Below are 17,179 nucleotides of genomic sequence, written 5' to 3'. Positions count from 1 at the left end.
ACCGGGGCGGTGCTGACGCGAGGCCCGCCCGCCCGCGCGGCCGGGGAGGCGGGACGGGGCGGGGCGCCCGCTGCTTCCCGGCCGCAGCCATGGCCGACGAGACCCCCAGGAAGGGCGCCCTGTCGGCGCTCGTCGGGCACACCAACGGCCTCACCAAACCCGCGTCCCTCGCCGCGGCCGCCGTCTCCTCCAAGCCCGGCGGCGGCGGCGGCTCCAAGAAACTAGTCATCAAGAATTTCCGAGGTGGGTGCGGGGCGGGCGGCCGGGGCGGGGTCCGCGCCTCAGTCGCCGGAAGTGCCCGTCGTGGGGGCGGCGGGGAGCCGGGGTCCCGGGAAGCGGCTGGGAGCGGGGGTCCCGGGGAGGGGGGGCGTCCCCGGCCGCCGGAAGTGCCCGTTCGGGGTAGCGGCGGGGAGCGGGCGTCCCCGGCCGCCGGAAGTGCCGGTCTCCGAGAACGGGGTCCCCGGCCGCCGGAAGTGTCGGCCGCGGGGAGCTGGGGTCCCGGGGAGGGGGGGCGTCCCCGCCGCCGGAAGTGCCGGTTTCGGGGAGCGGGGTCTCGGGGAGGGGGGGCGTCCCCGGCCGCCGGAAGTGCTGGTCTTGGGGGGCAGCGGGGAGCGGGGTCCCGGTAGCGGCGGTCCCAGGCCGCCGGAAGTCCCTGTCTCGGGGAGCAGGGTCCCGGGGAGAGACGGGGCTCCCCTCCCTCCGCGGCGGTAAACGCGGCCGAGCCATTGAGCCGGGACGGGGTAGCTCCCGGAGCTCGTGGTGCTGTAACGGGTCTCCCTGCACTTTGCACCCGCTTCCCTGCCCCTCAGTGCCTAGTGCGGCTCCGACGTTGGTGAAGCCGACTCGCTCGGTGAAAAGTAGATTTTGGTACGTCGGTCTCCCTGCTCTTGGTCCGAAGGGTATGTGGCGAAACAGAGGTGGTGCGGCTCGGAGTCTGTAACCCGAAACGTGGATAAACACAGTACTTCGACCGGGAAAACCTAATTTCTGTCTTCCTTCCCTATGTGCCTCTTAAGTGCTTTTCGTGGAGTGTTTCCTAGAATAGGTCTGATTTCGTGCGGATGCTCGTCCTCACTGATGCTCTCTGGATTCACAGACAGACCTAAACTGCCTGACAACTACACTCAGGACACCTGGCAGAAGCTCCACGAGGCCGTGAAAGCCATACAGAGCAGCACCTCCATCCGATACAACCTGGAAGAGCTCTACCAGGTGAGGCTCCGCCCTGGGAGAAAGGTAGACGTTGTTAGGGTCCTCACTGGGACGAGAATGCGGCATCTTGTTAGGACGGCGAGACTTGATGGGGCTGGTCTCTTGTCTCACTCACTTGGGTGCTTGGATATAACGGGTGGGTAACACAGTTATCCGAGTCCAGTGGCGGGTAATACAGACATGGATTGTGCGGTCCTCGCTATTGTTTCACAGTCGATAATGAGGGAAATCCTAGAAATACGAGTAATTGCCTCCAACGAGAGCCGTAGGAGTCCTAGGACAGCCTGTCCCCCAGGTCATTGAGGGTTTTTGTTTTCTGGTGGTTGTGGGATTTTTACTTTTGGACTCAAGCTACCCAGAAATGTATTTAAAGTTATGTCATTACAGGAGAGAGGTATGTTTCTAAGAGCCACATGACTCTCATCACTTTCCAAATAATGCATCAAATTACTGTTATAACTCCATTGCATTATACGTGACAGTATTTGTCTCTTCGTTTTGTTTTGTGATTGTTGCAGTTAAGACACGCAAACAGATTTTGTTGTATTTAATTTAAAGATATTACATTTATCAACAGACTGGTTTTCCTGATACCTTATTTTTCAAGAATAACGTTCATTAACTAGTCACCTATATTTTAGGTAATGATATGATACCACAATTTCTATGAAGAGACTTGAGTTAAAAATTTTTTGTGTTTGCATAAAGTGTTTATGTTATAAAAATTATGGAAGTTACAAAAAAGTACAAAGGAAGATTAAAACCACCTACACTCCCACCACCCAAGGAAGACCACTATTGACTGTGTTTGATGGACATACATCCCTTCTTTGGATTAAGTTTGTGTGAGTTTATTATGTTTTTTGATAAATTTTTTAAGGTATAATTTACATATAACATGTACTTCAGTAAATTTTGTATTGAGGTAGAAATCACCACCACCACAATAAAATATAGAATATTTACATCACTTTAAGAAGTCTGTTCCTCTCCCCTGGCCCAGTCCTTGCAGGTCACTGATATCCTTGCTGTTGGTTTATTCTGCCAGTGCTAGAGTCTCGTCAGTGGAACCCGTATCCGGCAGTTTTTCGTACCTGGCTTCCTTTGCACAGGGTCGTGCTGGAGAGTGTCACGCCTACTGTGTGGCAGTGATTTGTTTGTTGCTGGGGAGAACGGGTGCCACCTTTCACCAGGGTAGCGGACATTTGGGTTTCCAGTTGGGAGTTATTATGAATAAAGCTGTAATGAACGTTAACATGTAAGTTTCTTGTGGACAAGTGTTCATTCCTCTTGAGTAAATATCTAGTAGAGTCTCGGAGTCATAAGTGTATATTTAACTTTTTAGGACATTTTCTGTTTTCAAAATGGCTCTATCATTTTGTATCTGTACCAGCAGTGTGTGAGCGCTCCAGTTTTTCTGTGTTCTGGTAATAATTGGTATTACCAGATTTTTTTTAATGTTAGCCACTTGAGTGCATATGTAGTGGTTCTCTGTATTTCCATATGAATTTTAGAATCCGTTTGCCAATTTCCACAAAAAAGTTTACTAGGATTTTGATTAGGATTGTGTCAGATTCTGGATCAGTGTAAGGAATGTTGATGTCTTGATGGGACCACGCCTACCAGCTGATCACAAGGCACAGCTCTGTTTCGTCTTCCTTGATTTCTGGTTACTTCGGGTTCTGGAGTGTAAGTCTTGTACATCTTCTGGGAAACTTACCCATGCGTGTTTGATATTTTTGGCAGTGTTATAAGTAGCAGTATAAGTTTTAGTTTCTGGTTCATGCTAGTATATAGAAGTGGGGTTATTTATGTATCGCTCTAGCATGCTGCTCTCTTGCTAACCTCACTTCAAGTGGCTTTTTGTGGAGTCCATCAGATTTTCTACGTAGACAGTCATGTCGCTTGTGAAAGAGCTGGTTTCACTTCTGCATGCCTTTTATTTCCTTCTCTTACCTCCGTGCACTGTTCAGAATCTCCAGAACGATGGTGAACAGAGGTGGTAAAAGTCGATTCCCTTGTTGGGCCCCTGCTCCTTGTGGGAAAGGCCTTCAGTCTTTCATCACTGATGAAAATGATGTTAGGTGTGGTTTTTCCAAAAATACCCGTTGTCAGATTGAGGAGGCTCCTTTCTTTTCCTCGTTTGCTGAGAAATTGCCAGAAGTACCTGTTGGATTTGACGAATTCTTCTATGACTGTTGAGATGATCATACAACTCATTTGTTTTTCAGTTTATTGCATTGATTGACTTTTCAGATGGTGAGACCATCCTGCAGACCTCAGATGAATCTGACTTGGTAGTGGTGTGTTTTTTTTTTTATATTGTTGAATTCGTTTTGCTAGTATTTCGTTAGTTTTTGCACCTGTGATCACAGAAGATAGTGCTGTGTTGTTTTCTTGTACTGTATTTGCATTTGGTTTCAGAGGTGCAGATATTCTCTCCCTTTCATTTTCCGTGAGAGTTTGTATAGAATTGGTATTATTTTTTCCTTAAATGTTTGAGGGAATTCCCAGCGAATCGTTAACATTGGCTCTCTTAGTGGGGAGCTCTTAAGCTGCACGTTTCTTTAGTGGCCATAGAACTATTCAGGTCATTCATGTCTTCAGGGTCACTAATCTTCTGCAACATCTAATCTGCCAGGACTGCCATCTGGTGAAATTTTTGTCTGGTGCATTGGTTTTCTCTCCAGTTGCTCAATTTGAATCATTTCTGTATCTTCCCTGTCGCTACGTAACTTCTGAACACGGGGAATAGACTTAGACTAGCTGTTTGAGTGTCAGTTCCAGGCCGCTTCGATTGCCTTTTCTCCCCACTAAGGGTTGTGTTTTTCTTCTTCTTTGCATGTCGGACAGTCTTTGATTGTCAGACATTGTGAATTTGATTAGTGTGATAGATATTTTTGTATTTCTATAAATATTTTGAGCTTCACTGCAGACCTATTAAATTATTTGGAAACAGTTTGATCTTTTAGAGTCTTGCTTTCAAGGTTTGCTAGGCAGGACTAGGGCAGTATTTTGTCCAAGGCTAATTGCCCCACGACTGGGGCAAAACCTTCCTGAATGAGTATCTTGTGGTTTTCCACTCTGGCTTGTGGGAAGGTGCTATTCCAGGTCCTTTCTGGGCACCGGACACTGTTGTCTCTAAACTTTTTGGGTGGTTTTTTCCCTGGGCTTGACAGTTTCCTCATATATAGGTCCTGGTCAGTGCTCCGCTGAATCCTCGAGGGTGACCCTTGAGGTCTCCTTACTCATCTCCAAGCTCCTCTCTGGCTGCATCTCTTCTCTCTGGGCCTTCATCTTGGAGACTAAGCCTCAGCTCACTGCACCTGCTCCACAGCCTGGAAACAGGGATGTAGGAAGTCGGAGTGTTGGGGCTTGTTTCCCAACTCCCAGAGATCACTGTCTTTCATAGGCCAGTGTGCAGTGCTTTGAAAACTGTTGTTTCATTTTTGTTTGGTTTGGTTTTTTGAGAGAGAGGGAGAGAGCAGGGGGGTGGGGGAGAGGGGCAAAGGGAGAGGGAGAGAGAGAATCTTAAGCAAAGCAGACTCCACGCCCAGCACGGAGCCCAACACTGGGCTCAGTCTCACAACCCTGAGCTGAAATCAAGAGTTGGATGCTTAACTGAGCCACCCAGGCACCCCTCATATATTTTGTGTTGTGTTTGACAAATTCAGGCGGAAGGGCTAGCCTAATCTCCTTATTTCATCTTGACCAGAAGCAGGAGTCCTATCAAATGTCTAAACTCTCATAGGTTTTTAGTTTAATAAAGTATTATACCTTGCAGGTAGGGCTTATTATTCCTCTTTTCCTGGAGATTTGAGTATCAGGTATCGATTCCCCATCATTTTTCCTGGTAGAGTGACTTTGCTGTACCTTTTTCCCAGCAGGATGTCTCGTGATGGTCACCGTAGTTATTATTGTAAATTCTCTGGGTGTCCATGTGCGTGTCTGAGACCCTGAGGGCTACAGGTGCTTACCCACAAAATGGGATCACACATTCCAGGGGGCACCTCAGGAGGGCCTGCTGGGGATCAGCTGATTGACTTATGAAGGGATCTGAGTGCAGGCAGGCTCCTGGCCACTCACAGAGATGTTCCCGGCGAGTTCAAGTACAGGGCTATGGAATGAGCTGCTCAGATCTTTTGGAAGCAAACGGGACAGAAATAGTAAGTGACATCGTTGTGTAGTTATTGACCGCTTGCTTTATCCTGATCTGTGATAAAGTAGGTGGTGCATTTGACCCGTTGTTTTGAAATAAAGTCCGTTTTTGCTGAGGTGCTGTGGTATATACTTTGCCGAAGAATCTTACGTGAAAGTAACAATTCTTACCAAAGTGTGAACATTATTTTGGGGTTTTTTGAGGAAGTTTTCAGGATGGCTTGATGTTGATTAGTATTCCCAAAGTAGGGTCTCTTATCTCCCCATCAAGGCGTCCGTTACCCAGATAGACCCCATAGGAGGCCTACCTGGAACCCCAGTGTATCTGCTATAGTCTGCCTGTTGTTTCTCTGTCACTCTGTTTAGTGAAGAGGGAGGTTCAAAGTGTGGTGATGGGACAGTCTTCACAAACACACATGCACTGTCCGCAGTCACTTCCCTCCTGCAGTGCTGGGAGGAGAATATTTTGAATGCGTAGATCTTTTCAGTCTGTTTTTTAAGACCTGAGTTTAGACCTGTAATCACTGCCTGCGGAAGAAAGTTTATCTTGTGTGTCTCCTGTCTATACATTTTAGTCCTTTTTGTCAGCATAATGAAACAACAGAAAACTGAAGACTGCATTTTTGAGAAGGGTTTCAGAGAAGGGCTAATTTCGATTTCAGGCCTTTTTGATGCCCAAAAACAAAGCCATCTCATGGGGTATTTGCTATTCTGAGGAAGGCCGTGCTGTCTCGAGTCAGACTAATGTCTCTGAACTCCTCCTGCCTGGTGATAATTTAGTGAAGGAAAATGTGGACTTAGGTAGCAAATGCATTAATAGGATGGCTCAAACGGATGAGACAAAGTGAAAAGGTCTGGATGGTAGACACTTATAAACACGTAGTTTGATGGATCAGTTTGAGAAAGTAACAGATTAATCAACAGTGAACTCAGTACATAAGTTTTTCAAAAACAGGAGAATCTGCAAACTCAAATCTACTTGGCTTCACAGAAAGGATTTCATAGGGTGCACCTGGGCGGCTTAGCCGCTTAAGCATCTGCCTTCGGCTCAGGTCATGATCCCAGGGTCCTGGGCTCGAGTCCTGCATCGGGCTCCCTGCTCAGCAGAGAGTCTGCTTCTCCCTCTGCCTCTGCTGCTCCCCCTGCTTGTGCGTGCTCTCTCTCTCTGTGTCAAATAAATAAATTTTAAAGAAAGAAAGGATTTCATAAATCAGTGGTCTCAGCACTAAGCAGGCTCCGTGGTTTCTGGAGGTAGTTTATGTCTGATGTCTGGGATGAGGTGTCTGCTGTGTGCTGTGCAGTCAGGGCTGGTAAATACAGCCACACTGGCACTGGTTTTCCTGGAAGCCCTCGTTCCATGTGACTTCCCTCTCCTATTTTATCCCCTCACTCGGATCACATTTCTGATTGAATTTTTATGTTCTTCACTCATTTCTTATGGGTAGGAATCTGGTGGCATAGAACCCCATCGGTGCCGCCTTCCAGAATGGTGAGCTCATCACCTTTCAGTGGGCCTGCCGTTGAGTAGGATCCATCTTCAGGACTGGTTATTGTGTAATGCGGGGCCGTCACTGCCACCTTCCACCCTGAGCCATGCATGTGCACGTGTGTTTGTCAGAAGAGCGCTGTGCCAGTGCTGCTGTGAAGTGGGCTCTGCTGTGGGCACTGGCCGGTGCGCCTTTCTTTATAGGGGTTGGCCCAGGGGGTGATTTTCCCCAGAGCTGGGGGGTAGTTCTCATTTTCACTTCATCTACATAAATAGTTCTTTGTGCCAGCCTGCTTTTCTCCTTTATGTTTTCTCATGCTATGGCACCTTTTACTCCTTTTTCTCTCTAATCTCAGCTTTGGCTCCCGAGGTCTTTACTTGAAACAGACCATCTTTCAGAACGGCATACCCTCATTTTGTGGATGCTGTGCTTTCTCCATACCCTCACAGCTCACTTTAACACCTTCTTGGGTATCCCACCCCCAAGGGGCAAGTGCACTCAGGGATGAGGTTTTGACCCTGCAAATAAACAGGCATTTGATGCTGCTATGCTCCGTGGTCCTAACACAGACAAGAGCCTGGAGGACTTGGGTGTGGAGGCCTGGCGGGCTTAGATTAGAGAGCCGAGCTGTGGGCGTTCAGACAAGCGGTTTATGCCACGGCTAAGAGGGAGCAAGGAAAACACCTTTATCCTGACACAGGTGCTGTTTGCCCACCTCTAATCATTGGATTAGTTAAATTCCTCTTCTCTGTTAGGACTTTTGAAAATAGGAGTGGCAAACAGGGAGGACATGAAAGGCACCTGCCCCGTACAGGTCAGATTCAGTGCTTCATGTGCCAGGGAAGGCATTTCTGAATCCTAAAATAGGACTCAATCTCCCAAACTTACTTTGGGGAGGGGACTTCTATGTGGTGGTACTCCTGTAATGGACAGAGAAGTTGGCCAGGGCCCCGAGAGGGGAGGGCTGCCCTCTGTGTGGTGCCTGTAATATGAAGACACCAGCAGTGACTCAGCAAAGACTCAGAGAACGGACAGCACCCACAGCAAACCTGGCTCTCTGGGTTTGCCTGGTGGTTTTAAGAGGCCCCCAAATTCTCAGTTTTAAATGCAAAATAAATCTGGGTGCTTCGGGTAAACAGTAAGTATGTCCAAATAGGATGAGAAACAGTGCTCTAAAATCAACAGTGACAGCGTGTCACAACTGGGAAAGATTGTTTTGAGGACATTGACTCCTGCTTCAGGAATTAGAGCATTCCTAGTGATTCCTTCAGTGAGATGACGTTCTGTGAAGGATATACTAAGCTTATCTTGATTTTTACCGAAGAAAATACGCTTTCTTCATGTATTACATTAAAAACGTTTCATGATAATTATGTTTGTGGGATCCCCTAATGATTAACTTACTGAAGCAAAGGCATTTGTCATCAGGTTATCTTGGGTTTTTTAAGAAGGAAAAGGGTAGATCTTTGAATTATAAAGACAGGACTGCAAAGTAAAGGAATTACAGAGTTTGAGAAAGAAATCCTGGGATTTCAGCACAGAATGTAGATGAGCCTTTATTTCTATAGCAAGACAAAATGGGGCCTTTCCTACTGTGGTGTTGTTATACTGATAATAAACCTGCTAAAAAACAAGTTGTACTTTTTAATGTCATCCTTTCCGGTTCTCTTTTAGCTTTTGTAAACGTGTGTTTTATACACAGCGATTATTTTATTTCTTTAACTCAGGTTAATATGTAGTAATTCTTGGAACATTAAGTTTGGGGACTACTAATGTTTTAAATATTACTACAATGAATAGCTTTATAAAAATTTCTTGTCTTTATTTCCTCAGGAATATAGTATTTGTGTTAAATTCAGATTCTAAAGTGTTTTTAGGCGGTGTATCCCCAGTAATTTTTTAAATGGTTCAAGACTAGTCAGTAGAAAAAACTACATTTGTTTTTAGTATTTCATTTGGATTGGATGAGATGCTAGTATTGTACAAGAAATTTGAAAAATTTTATTAGAACTGGTGAGAACATACAAATATTTTTTTGATGTGGGTAAAAATATAGTAAGAAAGATGTTTCTGCCTAAAAAATTCGTTTTTTCATTAATTGAAGACAAACTGAAGTAAATTACACATGTACCCTGAAGAAAGATAACTAGAAAACAGCACATCATAGCCTGTGTCACCTGGGCATTTGCAGTTTTTCCTTGGCTCATCATGGGCAGAACCCACCCTGCTGTCACCGAGGGCCGGAGGCCGTGATTTCGTGCCCTGGTTGCACATTGTAATCACACAGCTTCCTTGCGTCCTCCAGCTCACATAAATGCATGGAAGCGTCCAGATTTGTTTTGAAGTCCCTAGGTGGCGGTGGTGTACGGCCAGGTTGAGAGGTGGATGCTCAGACGTGGTGCAGCCATGCCGTGTGGCTGTAGTGGGCTGTCATAGGTGTGCTGTCAAACCCGTGTTCCACATCCACTCTTACCATTCCTACCAAACCTGGACTGGACCCTGGGTTCAGACAATAATTACCTTGCACTTGACCCTAACTGTGTAACTTGTAGGTTATGTAAGTATGAAGCGGGGGTGGGAGGTGCCTGTCTGTGATGGTTGTGAGTTTAGCTGTCTCTACACACAGGGCTTTTTAAAGACCTAATTTGTTACTCATGGTGAATAATCACTTGTTTCTTTTGTTTTTAGGCTGTTGAAAATCTGTGTTCTCACAAAGTTTCCCCAACACTCTACAGACAGCTGCGCCAGGTCTGTGAAGACCATGTCCAGGCACAGATCCTTCAGTTCAGAGAATATCCTTTTTTTGGCTCATGAGTTTCTGTTCATTATTTAAATTCTTTGAGATTGAACATTAATGGGATAAAGAATTAATGAATATCCTTAATATTAAAACAACAGCTTTCAAAATGCCCATTTATATATAGAACAAAACCTAACATGTATTTCACGTGATCTAACATAAGAGATTTTTTTTTTTAAAGATTTTTATTTATTTATTCGACAGAGATAGAGACAGCCAGCGAGAGAGGGAACACAAGCAGGGAGAGTGGGAGAGGAAGAACCAGGCTCATAGCGGAGGGCCTGACGTGGGGCTCGATCCCATAACGCTGGGATCGCGCCCTGAGCCGAAGGCGGACGCTTAACCGCTGTGCCACCCAGGCGCCCCCTAACATAAGAGAATTTTTTTTAAGTGGAATTTTTACCATTTAATTTACTCATCTGATTAAAGCAATAGAGTGTCCATTTATTGGGTCTGGTTGCAGTATTTAGGAAAAGTTCTGGAAAGTGTCTTAATTTTATTCTGCCATCTTTCTATCTTGAAAAAAAAAATGCTCTGTATTTGTTTTCTGTGATGTGTAACAAATCCCCACTGACTTGGCGATGTAAGCCAGCACCTGCTTGTAAGCTCAGCTGCATGTGTAGGGAGTCACAGCTCGGCTCAGTGGGTTCTCTGGTCAAGGGTCTGGCTGGCTGAAAGCATGGGGCCAGCTGTTGGGGTCTCTCCTGAAGCCACATTCCAGGCTTGCTGTGGTGGTGGCAGAGCTCCTCTCTCTCCGTTGCAGGACTGAGGTTGCTCTCAGCCCCTGGAGGCCACCCCGGCTTCTTGCCATAAGGCCTCTTCTTCAGCAACATGGTTATTTGCTTCATCTGAACCAACAGGAGAATGCCCCTCTCTGGTCTGCTGAGACAGTCTCGTATGATGTAACCCTCATGTTCAAAGCCCTCCCAAGGTGGAGAGAGGGAGTTACAGGCTAGGACGCGGGGACGGGAGCATCTTAGAGTTTGGCCAGCACTTCCTTGAGGGCCGGTGTCTGTCAGGGAAACGGAGCTCCTTAGATCCTGTCCATAGTCCTTTACAGTCTGGCCTCAGCCCACCTCTGCAGCCGTCCCATTATTGTACCCTTCCATGCGCCTCATGGGTGGGTTTCATGTTGCAGGCACCTGCTGTGACTGCACTTTTCTGGGTCTCTCTCTTCATTTGTGGAATTAGGTAGTTGGAGCCTGTTCATTTCTGACTTTTTTTCTGGCTGAAGGACTCTTTTCTGTCCTATACCCTCACCTTGAGAAACGGAAGCTTTCAGAGCTTGTCGAAACCCCTCAGGGCAGCAACAAAAGCTGTGCCACCTGGTGTCGAGGGTCTGGATTAGCCATGGCTGTGAAGCCACTGTGGCCCAGAACAAGGGGTCTCCCCAGGAGTGGGTGAGCGGAGTCCATTCTGGTTCTGTTGTCTCGGCGTCTGTAACTATAGCTCTACAGTATTTCTGGCACTGGTCTGTCCTTCAGGACAATGCTGACCATACTGTTGGACCTTTGGAAGATGGCCAGCATGCACCATGTCTCAGAGCATCCTCTGAGGGCACAGAGAGGCGCCCTTCCTGCCTCCAGTGCCACAGCTCAGGAGTCCTGGAGGCTGGGGGACAGGTCCAAGAACTCACGGTCAGGATGCTGGCATCTGAAGAGTAGCCAGAACGCAGGCTTCCTCCAGGCCACCAGCAGATCCCCAAGTTCTCCTTCCTAGACAGCCACACGTGAGGGTGAACTGGTGTGATTATTCCTAATCTAGTTGCTGGCCCAGCTTACTCCAAGACTCCTTCTTGATTACTTGATAAAATTATCGTCCTGCCAGCTAATCCTGCCTTGTAGCTTACATGAATGTGTTGATGAATTCACTCATTCAACAAGTACTTCCTGTCTAGACCACCACCAGATGGTACAGGATGATCGCTGCACCTGCTCTCTGCCCTCCAGGCAGTCACAGCGCTGTGACAGAGGCAAGGGGCTTGTCACATGTCCTCGATGCCGTGACAAATCATGGTTATAAGAATTACCACGTATTTCAGTAAAAAGATAAAAAGACATTCTGCCATACTATGTGTCTTTGTTCGTGGGAGGCATCTTGAGTTCCAAGATGCGTAATGGTTAGAATCGGGGGCAGGACCGGCAGTGGAGGAAGCAGCGAGCTGTCAGAGCTTCCAGAGGAGGTGACACCGAAGTCGCGCCAGAGTTGCAGCAGAGAGGATGGGTCGTGTGTAGCCGGCCAGAGGGAGAGTGAGCCATCGGTGCTTGTGAAAACCCAGAGCAGTTTGGCGTGACTGGAACCCGGGAGCACTGCTGGAGCTCGAGGCTGTAATTCTGAGTTGCAGCATGGCTTGGAGCTTTGTGCGCGCTCCGCAGGGGTGGGACTTCAGTCTGCACGGGTCTGAGAGCCCTCACGGGTGCGCGAGGCAAGAGTCCAGCGCTGTTCGATCATGTCTGGCAGTGACTTGGGCAGGATGAAACTGGTGACAAGGGAGGCCAGTGTCCACTGGTTCCAGGCCCTGGCAACATACAGGACAGAACTGAAATGCTGGGGGCCGGGGAGTTGGCGGGAGCGTAGAGTACGCATTTCGGAAACAACGTGGTGAGGACAGGGCAGCCAGTCTGTGGAGAGGAGGTGCTGTGCCCTGCAGGAGAGGTGGGTGAAGAGGGGCGAGCGTCAGACCTGCTACAGATGCCCCGACACTCAGGGCAGGGATATGCCAGGGTAAGCGTACTCGGATTTCTCTTGTCTCTGGGGTGTTCCTGTATTTCATGTGGGGCTGCTCTCTAAGATTCAAGGATGGCCCCTCCTCTGCGTCGACCGCATGCTGCTGTGGAGGCCAGCAGGAGGAGTCCTCGGAGACCAGGAGGCTCCTGGTGGCAGGTGGCATTGAGTCCCCTACTGTGATTTCTCGGGGTACTTGTTCACATGTCTGATGAATTCTGTACTTATCTGCTCCTTTCAAAATAAGTTACCCACTATTGGTGATAGGCCTTTCCCCCAAACCAAGACTGTCCCTGCACACGTCAGCCAGGAGCCGCGTGTGCTGAGCCAGGCGTCAGACGATGCGGCAAGAAGGACATGCTCTGCACCCAGGCTCAGTTGACAGTGCCTCTTCCTAAATGGCAGACCAGACTCCTCAGAGTCTAAGCCTGCACATAGCTGCACACAGAATTTACTTCCTCCCCCTGGCTGCCTTATGTGGGGCGTCAGTGCTGGAATCCCGCGTAGAAACAGCGCAGTTCACAGAACAGAAAGATGCATGAGGAGACAGCAGCTTTTGCTCGTGGAGGTAACTGGCAGCTTCACGATCTCCTGTGTCTTCCTGCCCCACAGATGACAGCAGGCGTGGGGCTTCTTTATGAAGAGCCTCTGTGCTCACACTTGGCGGCGGGTCGTCACCGTGCGGAGCACTTGCCGGTCTCACGGCACCCTCTGTCAGCCGGAAGGCCTGGCGGCGCAGAGCTGGTGCGCGGCCCCAGGTTCGTGCTGGCGTTCAGAGGCGGACGCGAGGTGCTTCCTGCCTCCGCGAGCTACGTGGACTGATGAGGGCAAGAGGGAGGCAAGAATTGAGTAGCCTCAACCGTAAACTTTGGTAACTGTTGGAGAGGTTGTTTTTTCTCTGCCACCCTAAGAAAGGGACCTGATGTAGAGGGATGAGGAGCTGCTGCCGAGCTGGGGAGCAGGGCCGCCGTCCTGCTCTGTCTGCTCCGGGAGAGCTCAGCTGCCGCGCAGTCTGCATCCGGAGCAGGACAACCCACTGTAGGGAACGTAGCACAAATAGAACCTATCACTCTTCTGTTCTGGCGTAAGCACTGCCTTTCCAGTTTCTTCTCTGTTTAATCGTCGTTGTCACGGGTAGATGTCGTTTTTTCTGGTGTATTAGCATGTTGCCACTGGGTATTTGTTTGCTGTGTGAAGACGTGTCTGACTCCCCTCAGGAGACTGCTTAAGCCCTCACCTCGGTCTGGCCTTTCTCCAGACGGGAGGGGACGGTGTTGGGAACCTGTGAAGGGCAAGCCCTTGGACCAGCTGTCAGCGCGGCTGCGTGCTGTGTCCGCCAGCGGTGCTCACGGGAGGCTCTAGATTTTGATCCGTGGAGGGCTTTGGCTCAGTGCGTGCCACCCTGTATGGCCCAGCTGACCACTCCGTGCGGTTTCATGGGAAGTGGCCAGAACTTACTGTCTTGACCCAACTGTTCAAGGAGAAGAATCTCACATTAGTGAGCTCAGCACGTGAGGCCTTTCCCTCCCAAGGAAACCCTGTACCGGGCAGGGTGTTGCTTGCTTCGTTACAGCACCTGGGCCATCCCGTGTGGCCGAATCGGCTGCTGTACATCTCACCATGGGTGGCCTCACTGACAGCTTGGCCCCCAACTGGTGCAGACAGACCATGAAGACTGGCCAGGGTGTCAGCCACATGGCGAGTGGCTTGTGTCCAGCACTGGGTGCCAGAGCTGCTGGGTCCCTGCAGCAGTGGTACCTGTCTAAATGTGGTTGTGACCCATTCTTTGTTTTTCAGACAGTTTGTGTAAGGTTCTAATGTCATAGGCCATTATGAATTTGAGCAGTTGTAAGCTACTTTGAGAATGCTGTGTTAACCAGTGAACTAGTAGGTCTTTGCTAGGACTTAACTATTTTTAATTTATTAGCAAAGCCTCAAGAGAAAAGAGGATGTTTGGCCAGTACCACTGTGGTTGTAGTCAGCTCATCTCACTAGTGTGACAGATGCAGGCGTGCCCGTCAATCCCTCATGGCTCTCCTGACCTTCTGTCCCCTCCCCAAAGGCCTGGCTGTGTTCCGCCCTCCGCGCACCTCCCTGCCAACTGAAGACTCTGATGCCTGTCTGATTCATCACACGCTGGCCGTGGGCTTTTTCTCTTCTATGTGCTGTGGATTTTCTAACCTCACACCAGTTCTGAGGAAACGGAGGCCAAGGGAAGCTCGTTGCTGGTCAGTGTCCTAGAGCTGGGACCGAAGGGACGGAAGCCTAGGAGACGCGGGTCTTTCCACCTGAGCAGCTGCTTTGTTCTTCTGCACAGATGGAGCACCGTCTGCATCGTGCAGCTGGGGAGACTGAATGAGCACATGTGTGAAGAGTGCTTTGTAAGCCTTGAGGCATCGGGGAGACACTGAGGACCATGACTGCACGTACCTGTGAAGGCCGTGCTCCAGGCATTTGGCTGTGGTTTGCTCCAGGAGCACATAATGGGGTTTCTTTGTCCTATAAGCAGTATTTTGAGCCTTTTTTTAGAAGCATATTCTAATTATCAAGCTGAGAGTGTTCCTAATTTGGTGCATGAATGGGATTTCACGTCGGTTCTCACTGAGGCTATAAGTTAAAGTTAGACGTCAGCCACTTCCCTGCAGCTGCCGGTCCCCGGGTGCTATGAACAGTTGGCCTGCTTCCTCACCACGGGGATAGCGTGGCTCAGGATCTGCCCCTCTGCCCTCTGTGGGAGAGTACCCTAGGTCCAGCCATCCAGACCCATGAAGCCTGTGACCTGGGCCTTAGTTCAGCCGGCAGGGCTCCTCAAGGGACGCGGGAAAGGAAGGAGAGTGCAGCCGCATTGATCACGAATGCAGGGTGAGATGCAGTGGTGAAGGAAACCCACATCTCTGTCCTGTGACAACTGAATGATGGGCAGTGTTCTGTGTCAAGAGTGGCAGTGAAGGGGTTAAAACTGCAGTAATTAAATTGGCCAGCATTTGTCAAGTTTTCCTTAGCAGGTCTGCACAGACTCACTAGATAGTGTTTTATTTTTAAAGAAGATTAACACGTGCTGGCAAGATCATTGCAGACAAATGGTAAGCATACCGACTCTTTTTGTTCAGCCTGGTCTTAGTTATGGTGTGCTGTCCCGGAACCTTCATCGCGGCTGCTCTGGTGTCTGGTCTCCCCTGCACACTCCCTCTTGGTCCTGCTCACCCTCCGATGTAGCCACACAGAAGGGAGATGGGGTAGCAGGGAGGATGTGCCCCTTTTAATCCAGCTGTCCTTTTTTCTTTTTAATCAAATCTCATCCACCTTCCCTTACCCGCCTAAGGACGGTGGGCCAGACTGTGGGCTGATAGGGAAGTTCAATTTAGGGTCAAATGCCGCCATCCAGCTCAGCGTAGTTGAACAGCAGAGCAGAAAAAAGCAGGGTGTGCGTGCTGCTTTCTGGATTGGGGCTGGCTGCTAACTTGGTCTTCAAAACATCCTGACGTCTCATGGTACCTGAGCTGATTCCTGAATGGGCTCTAAAGTTTTCCTTAATCCCCGTCTGTGCCTGGCAGTCAAGCCTCACTCCCAGGTTTTACTGTAACTAGACTGTACATGTGTTGATTCTAATTGATTTTATGCACATGAATTTTTCGCGTGGCCTGAAGGTAAGTGAAAACATGGTATCACTAGCTTTGCTAAGTGGGTTGAATTCTTTTGTTTCTTAAATGAGGTATACGGGACAATGAGTGAGCCTCTTTTCCAGCCCAGGCACCTGGTAGACGGTCAGAATAGGTGAACGTGTGTTGGGAAGGCTTTGTTCACAAGTCTGGTAGCTTCTATGGTAGGAGAATCACAGGGTGGCTGATGATCCTGTGCCCTCCATGCTCTGCTTGCAAAGGAGTCAAATGCGTAGCCAACAGCCTTGTGCCAACGTAATAAGGACTAATTGTTTAAAAAGCTTAAAGTGTCTTTCTAGGCCCATGATATTTACCATATCCATCAAGAGATGATCAGATTTCAAAGGTATTCTTTAGGTTAAATAGTTTAAAATCCGTATAGTCAGATTTTCTGGATAAAAGGTGAAAATCAGACTTGAAGGAACAATTAAATTTGGGGGAAAACATCAATCATGAGGGTCTTGGTGGGGCGGGCACATCGTCAAGAAACAATTATTGTTAGGTTTGAGACAACTACCGTAGTTGGGGTTCAGAAGGTCTAATCTTGGACACTGAGTTAGTAAGTTACGTAAGTAAATGCTTTTCTGATTGCCAGATCATGATCAGAAGTATCTTCCTGTTTTTGGATCGCACTTACGTCCTTCAGAATTCCATGCTTCCTTCTATCTGGTGAGTGTCCGAGTCTGTAGAGCTGTGTCTGCTGCTGCCATTTGTCTGGACCTTTATGTCAGCCAGAACCGCGAGTGCACACGTCCAGATCCAGGCGGACTTTAGTCCTGGAGGCAGTGCTGGGGCGGGCCGCACCCGGGGCAGCCCCAGCTTCCGTTGAGTGTCACGGTGTAGGTGGCAGGCCAGTGTGGCAGCTCTGTGGGGAGACCCGTTTCCGTCACTGGGCTCTGTGCATCAGGGCCGTCCAGAGCCAACAGCACACCGCTCACCTCTGCTGGGAGGGAGAGGCCGGGGCACTCTGTGACCGTCCAGCCAGTGCTATGGGGAAGCTCTGAGGAAGACCGAGGCTGGGGAGGTCAAGACCCAGGGTCCTGAAGCCCCCCCCCCCCACGTCTCCCCATCCCACTGACAAACCACACGCACAGGAGACCTCCTTTCAATCTGCCTGTCCATCGTGCGGCATCTTTCAG

The 17,179-nt window shown here is 49.0% G+C and overlaps 1 protein-coding gene across 2 annotated transcripts in view; it reads left to right on the top strand.

Moving 5' to 3' along the window:
• Window positions 1–25: 25 nt before the first annotated feature.
• Window positions 26–17,179, top strand: part of CUL4A (cullin 4A) — a 46,101-nt gene continuing 28,947 nt past the window's right edge. Inside the window, exons 1-5 of one of the 2 annotated variants that reach the window (XM_057307032.1) lie at window positions 26–243; window positions 1,097–1,212; window positions 9,546–9,650; window positions 15,396–15,464; window positions 16,636–16,709. In XM_057307032.1, coding sequence (XP_057163015.1) covers window positions 90–243; window positions 1,097–1,212; window positions 9,546–9,650; window positions 15,396–15,464; window positions 16,636–16,709 — 518 coding nt within the window. In that variant the 5' untranslated portion in view covers window positions 26–89. The remainder of the gene's footprint in view (window positions 244–1,096; window positions 1,213–9,545; window positions 9,651–15,395; window positions 15,465–16,635; window positions 16,710–17,179) is intronic. The other variant, XM_057307029.1, reaches the window with a different exon arrangement.

The sequence above is a fragment of the Ursus arctos genome, unplaced genomic scaffold, assembly GCF_023065955.2.
Source record: "Ursus arctos isolate Adak ecotype North America unplaced genomic scaffold, UrsArc2.0 scaffold_10, whole genome shotgun sequence".
Taxonomy (NCBI): Eukaryota; Metazoa; Chordata; class Mammalia; order Carnivora; family Ursidae; genus Ursus; species Ursus arctos.
This window is presented reverse-complemented; position numbering and strand designations above follow the sequence as displayed.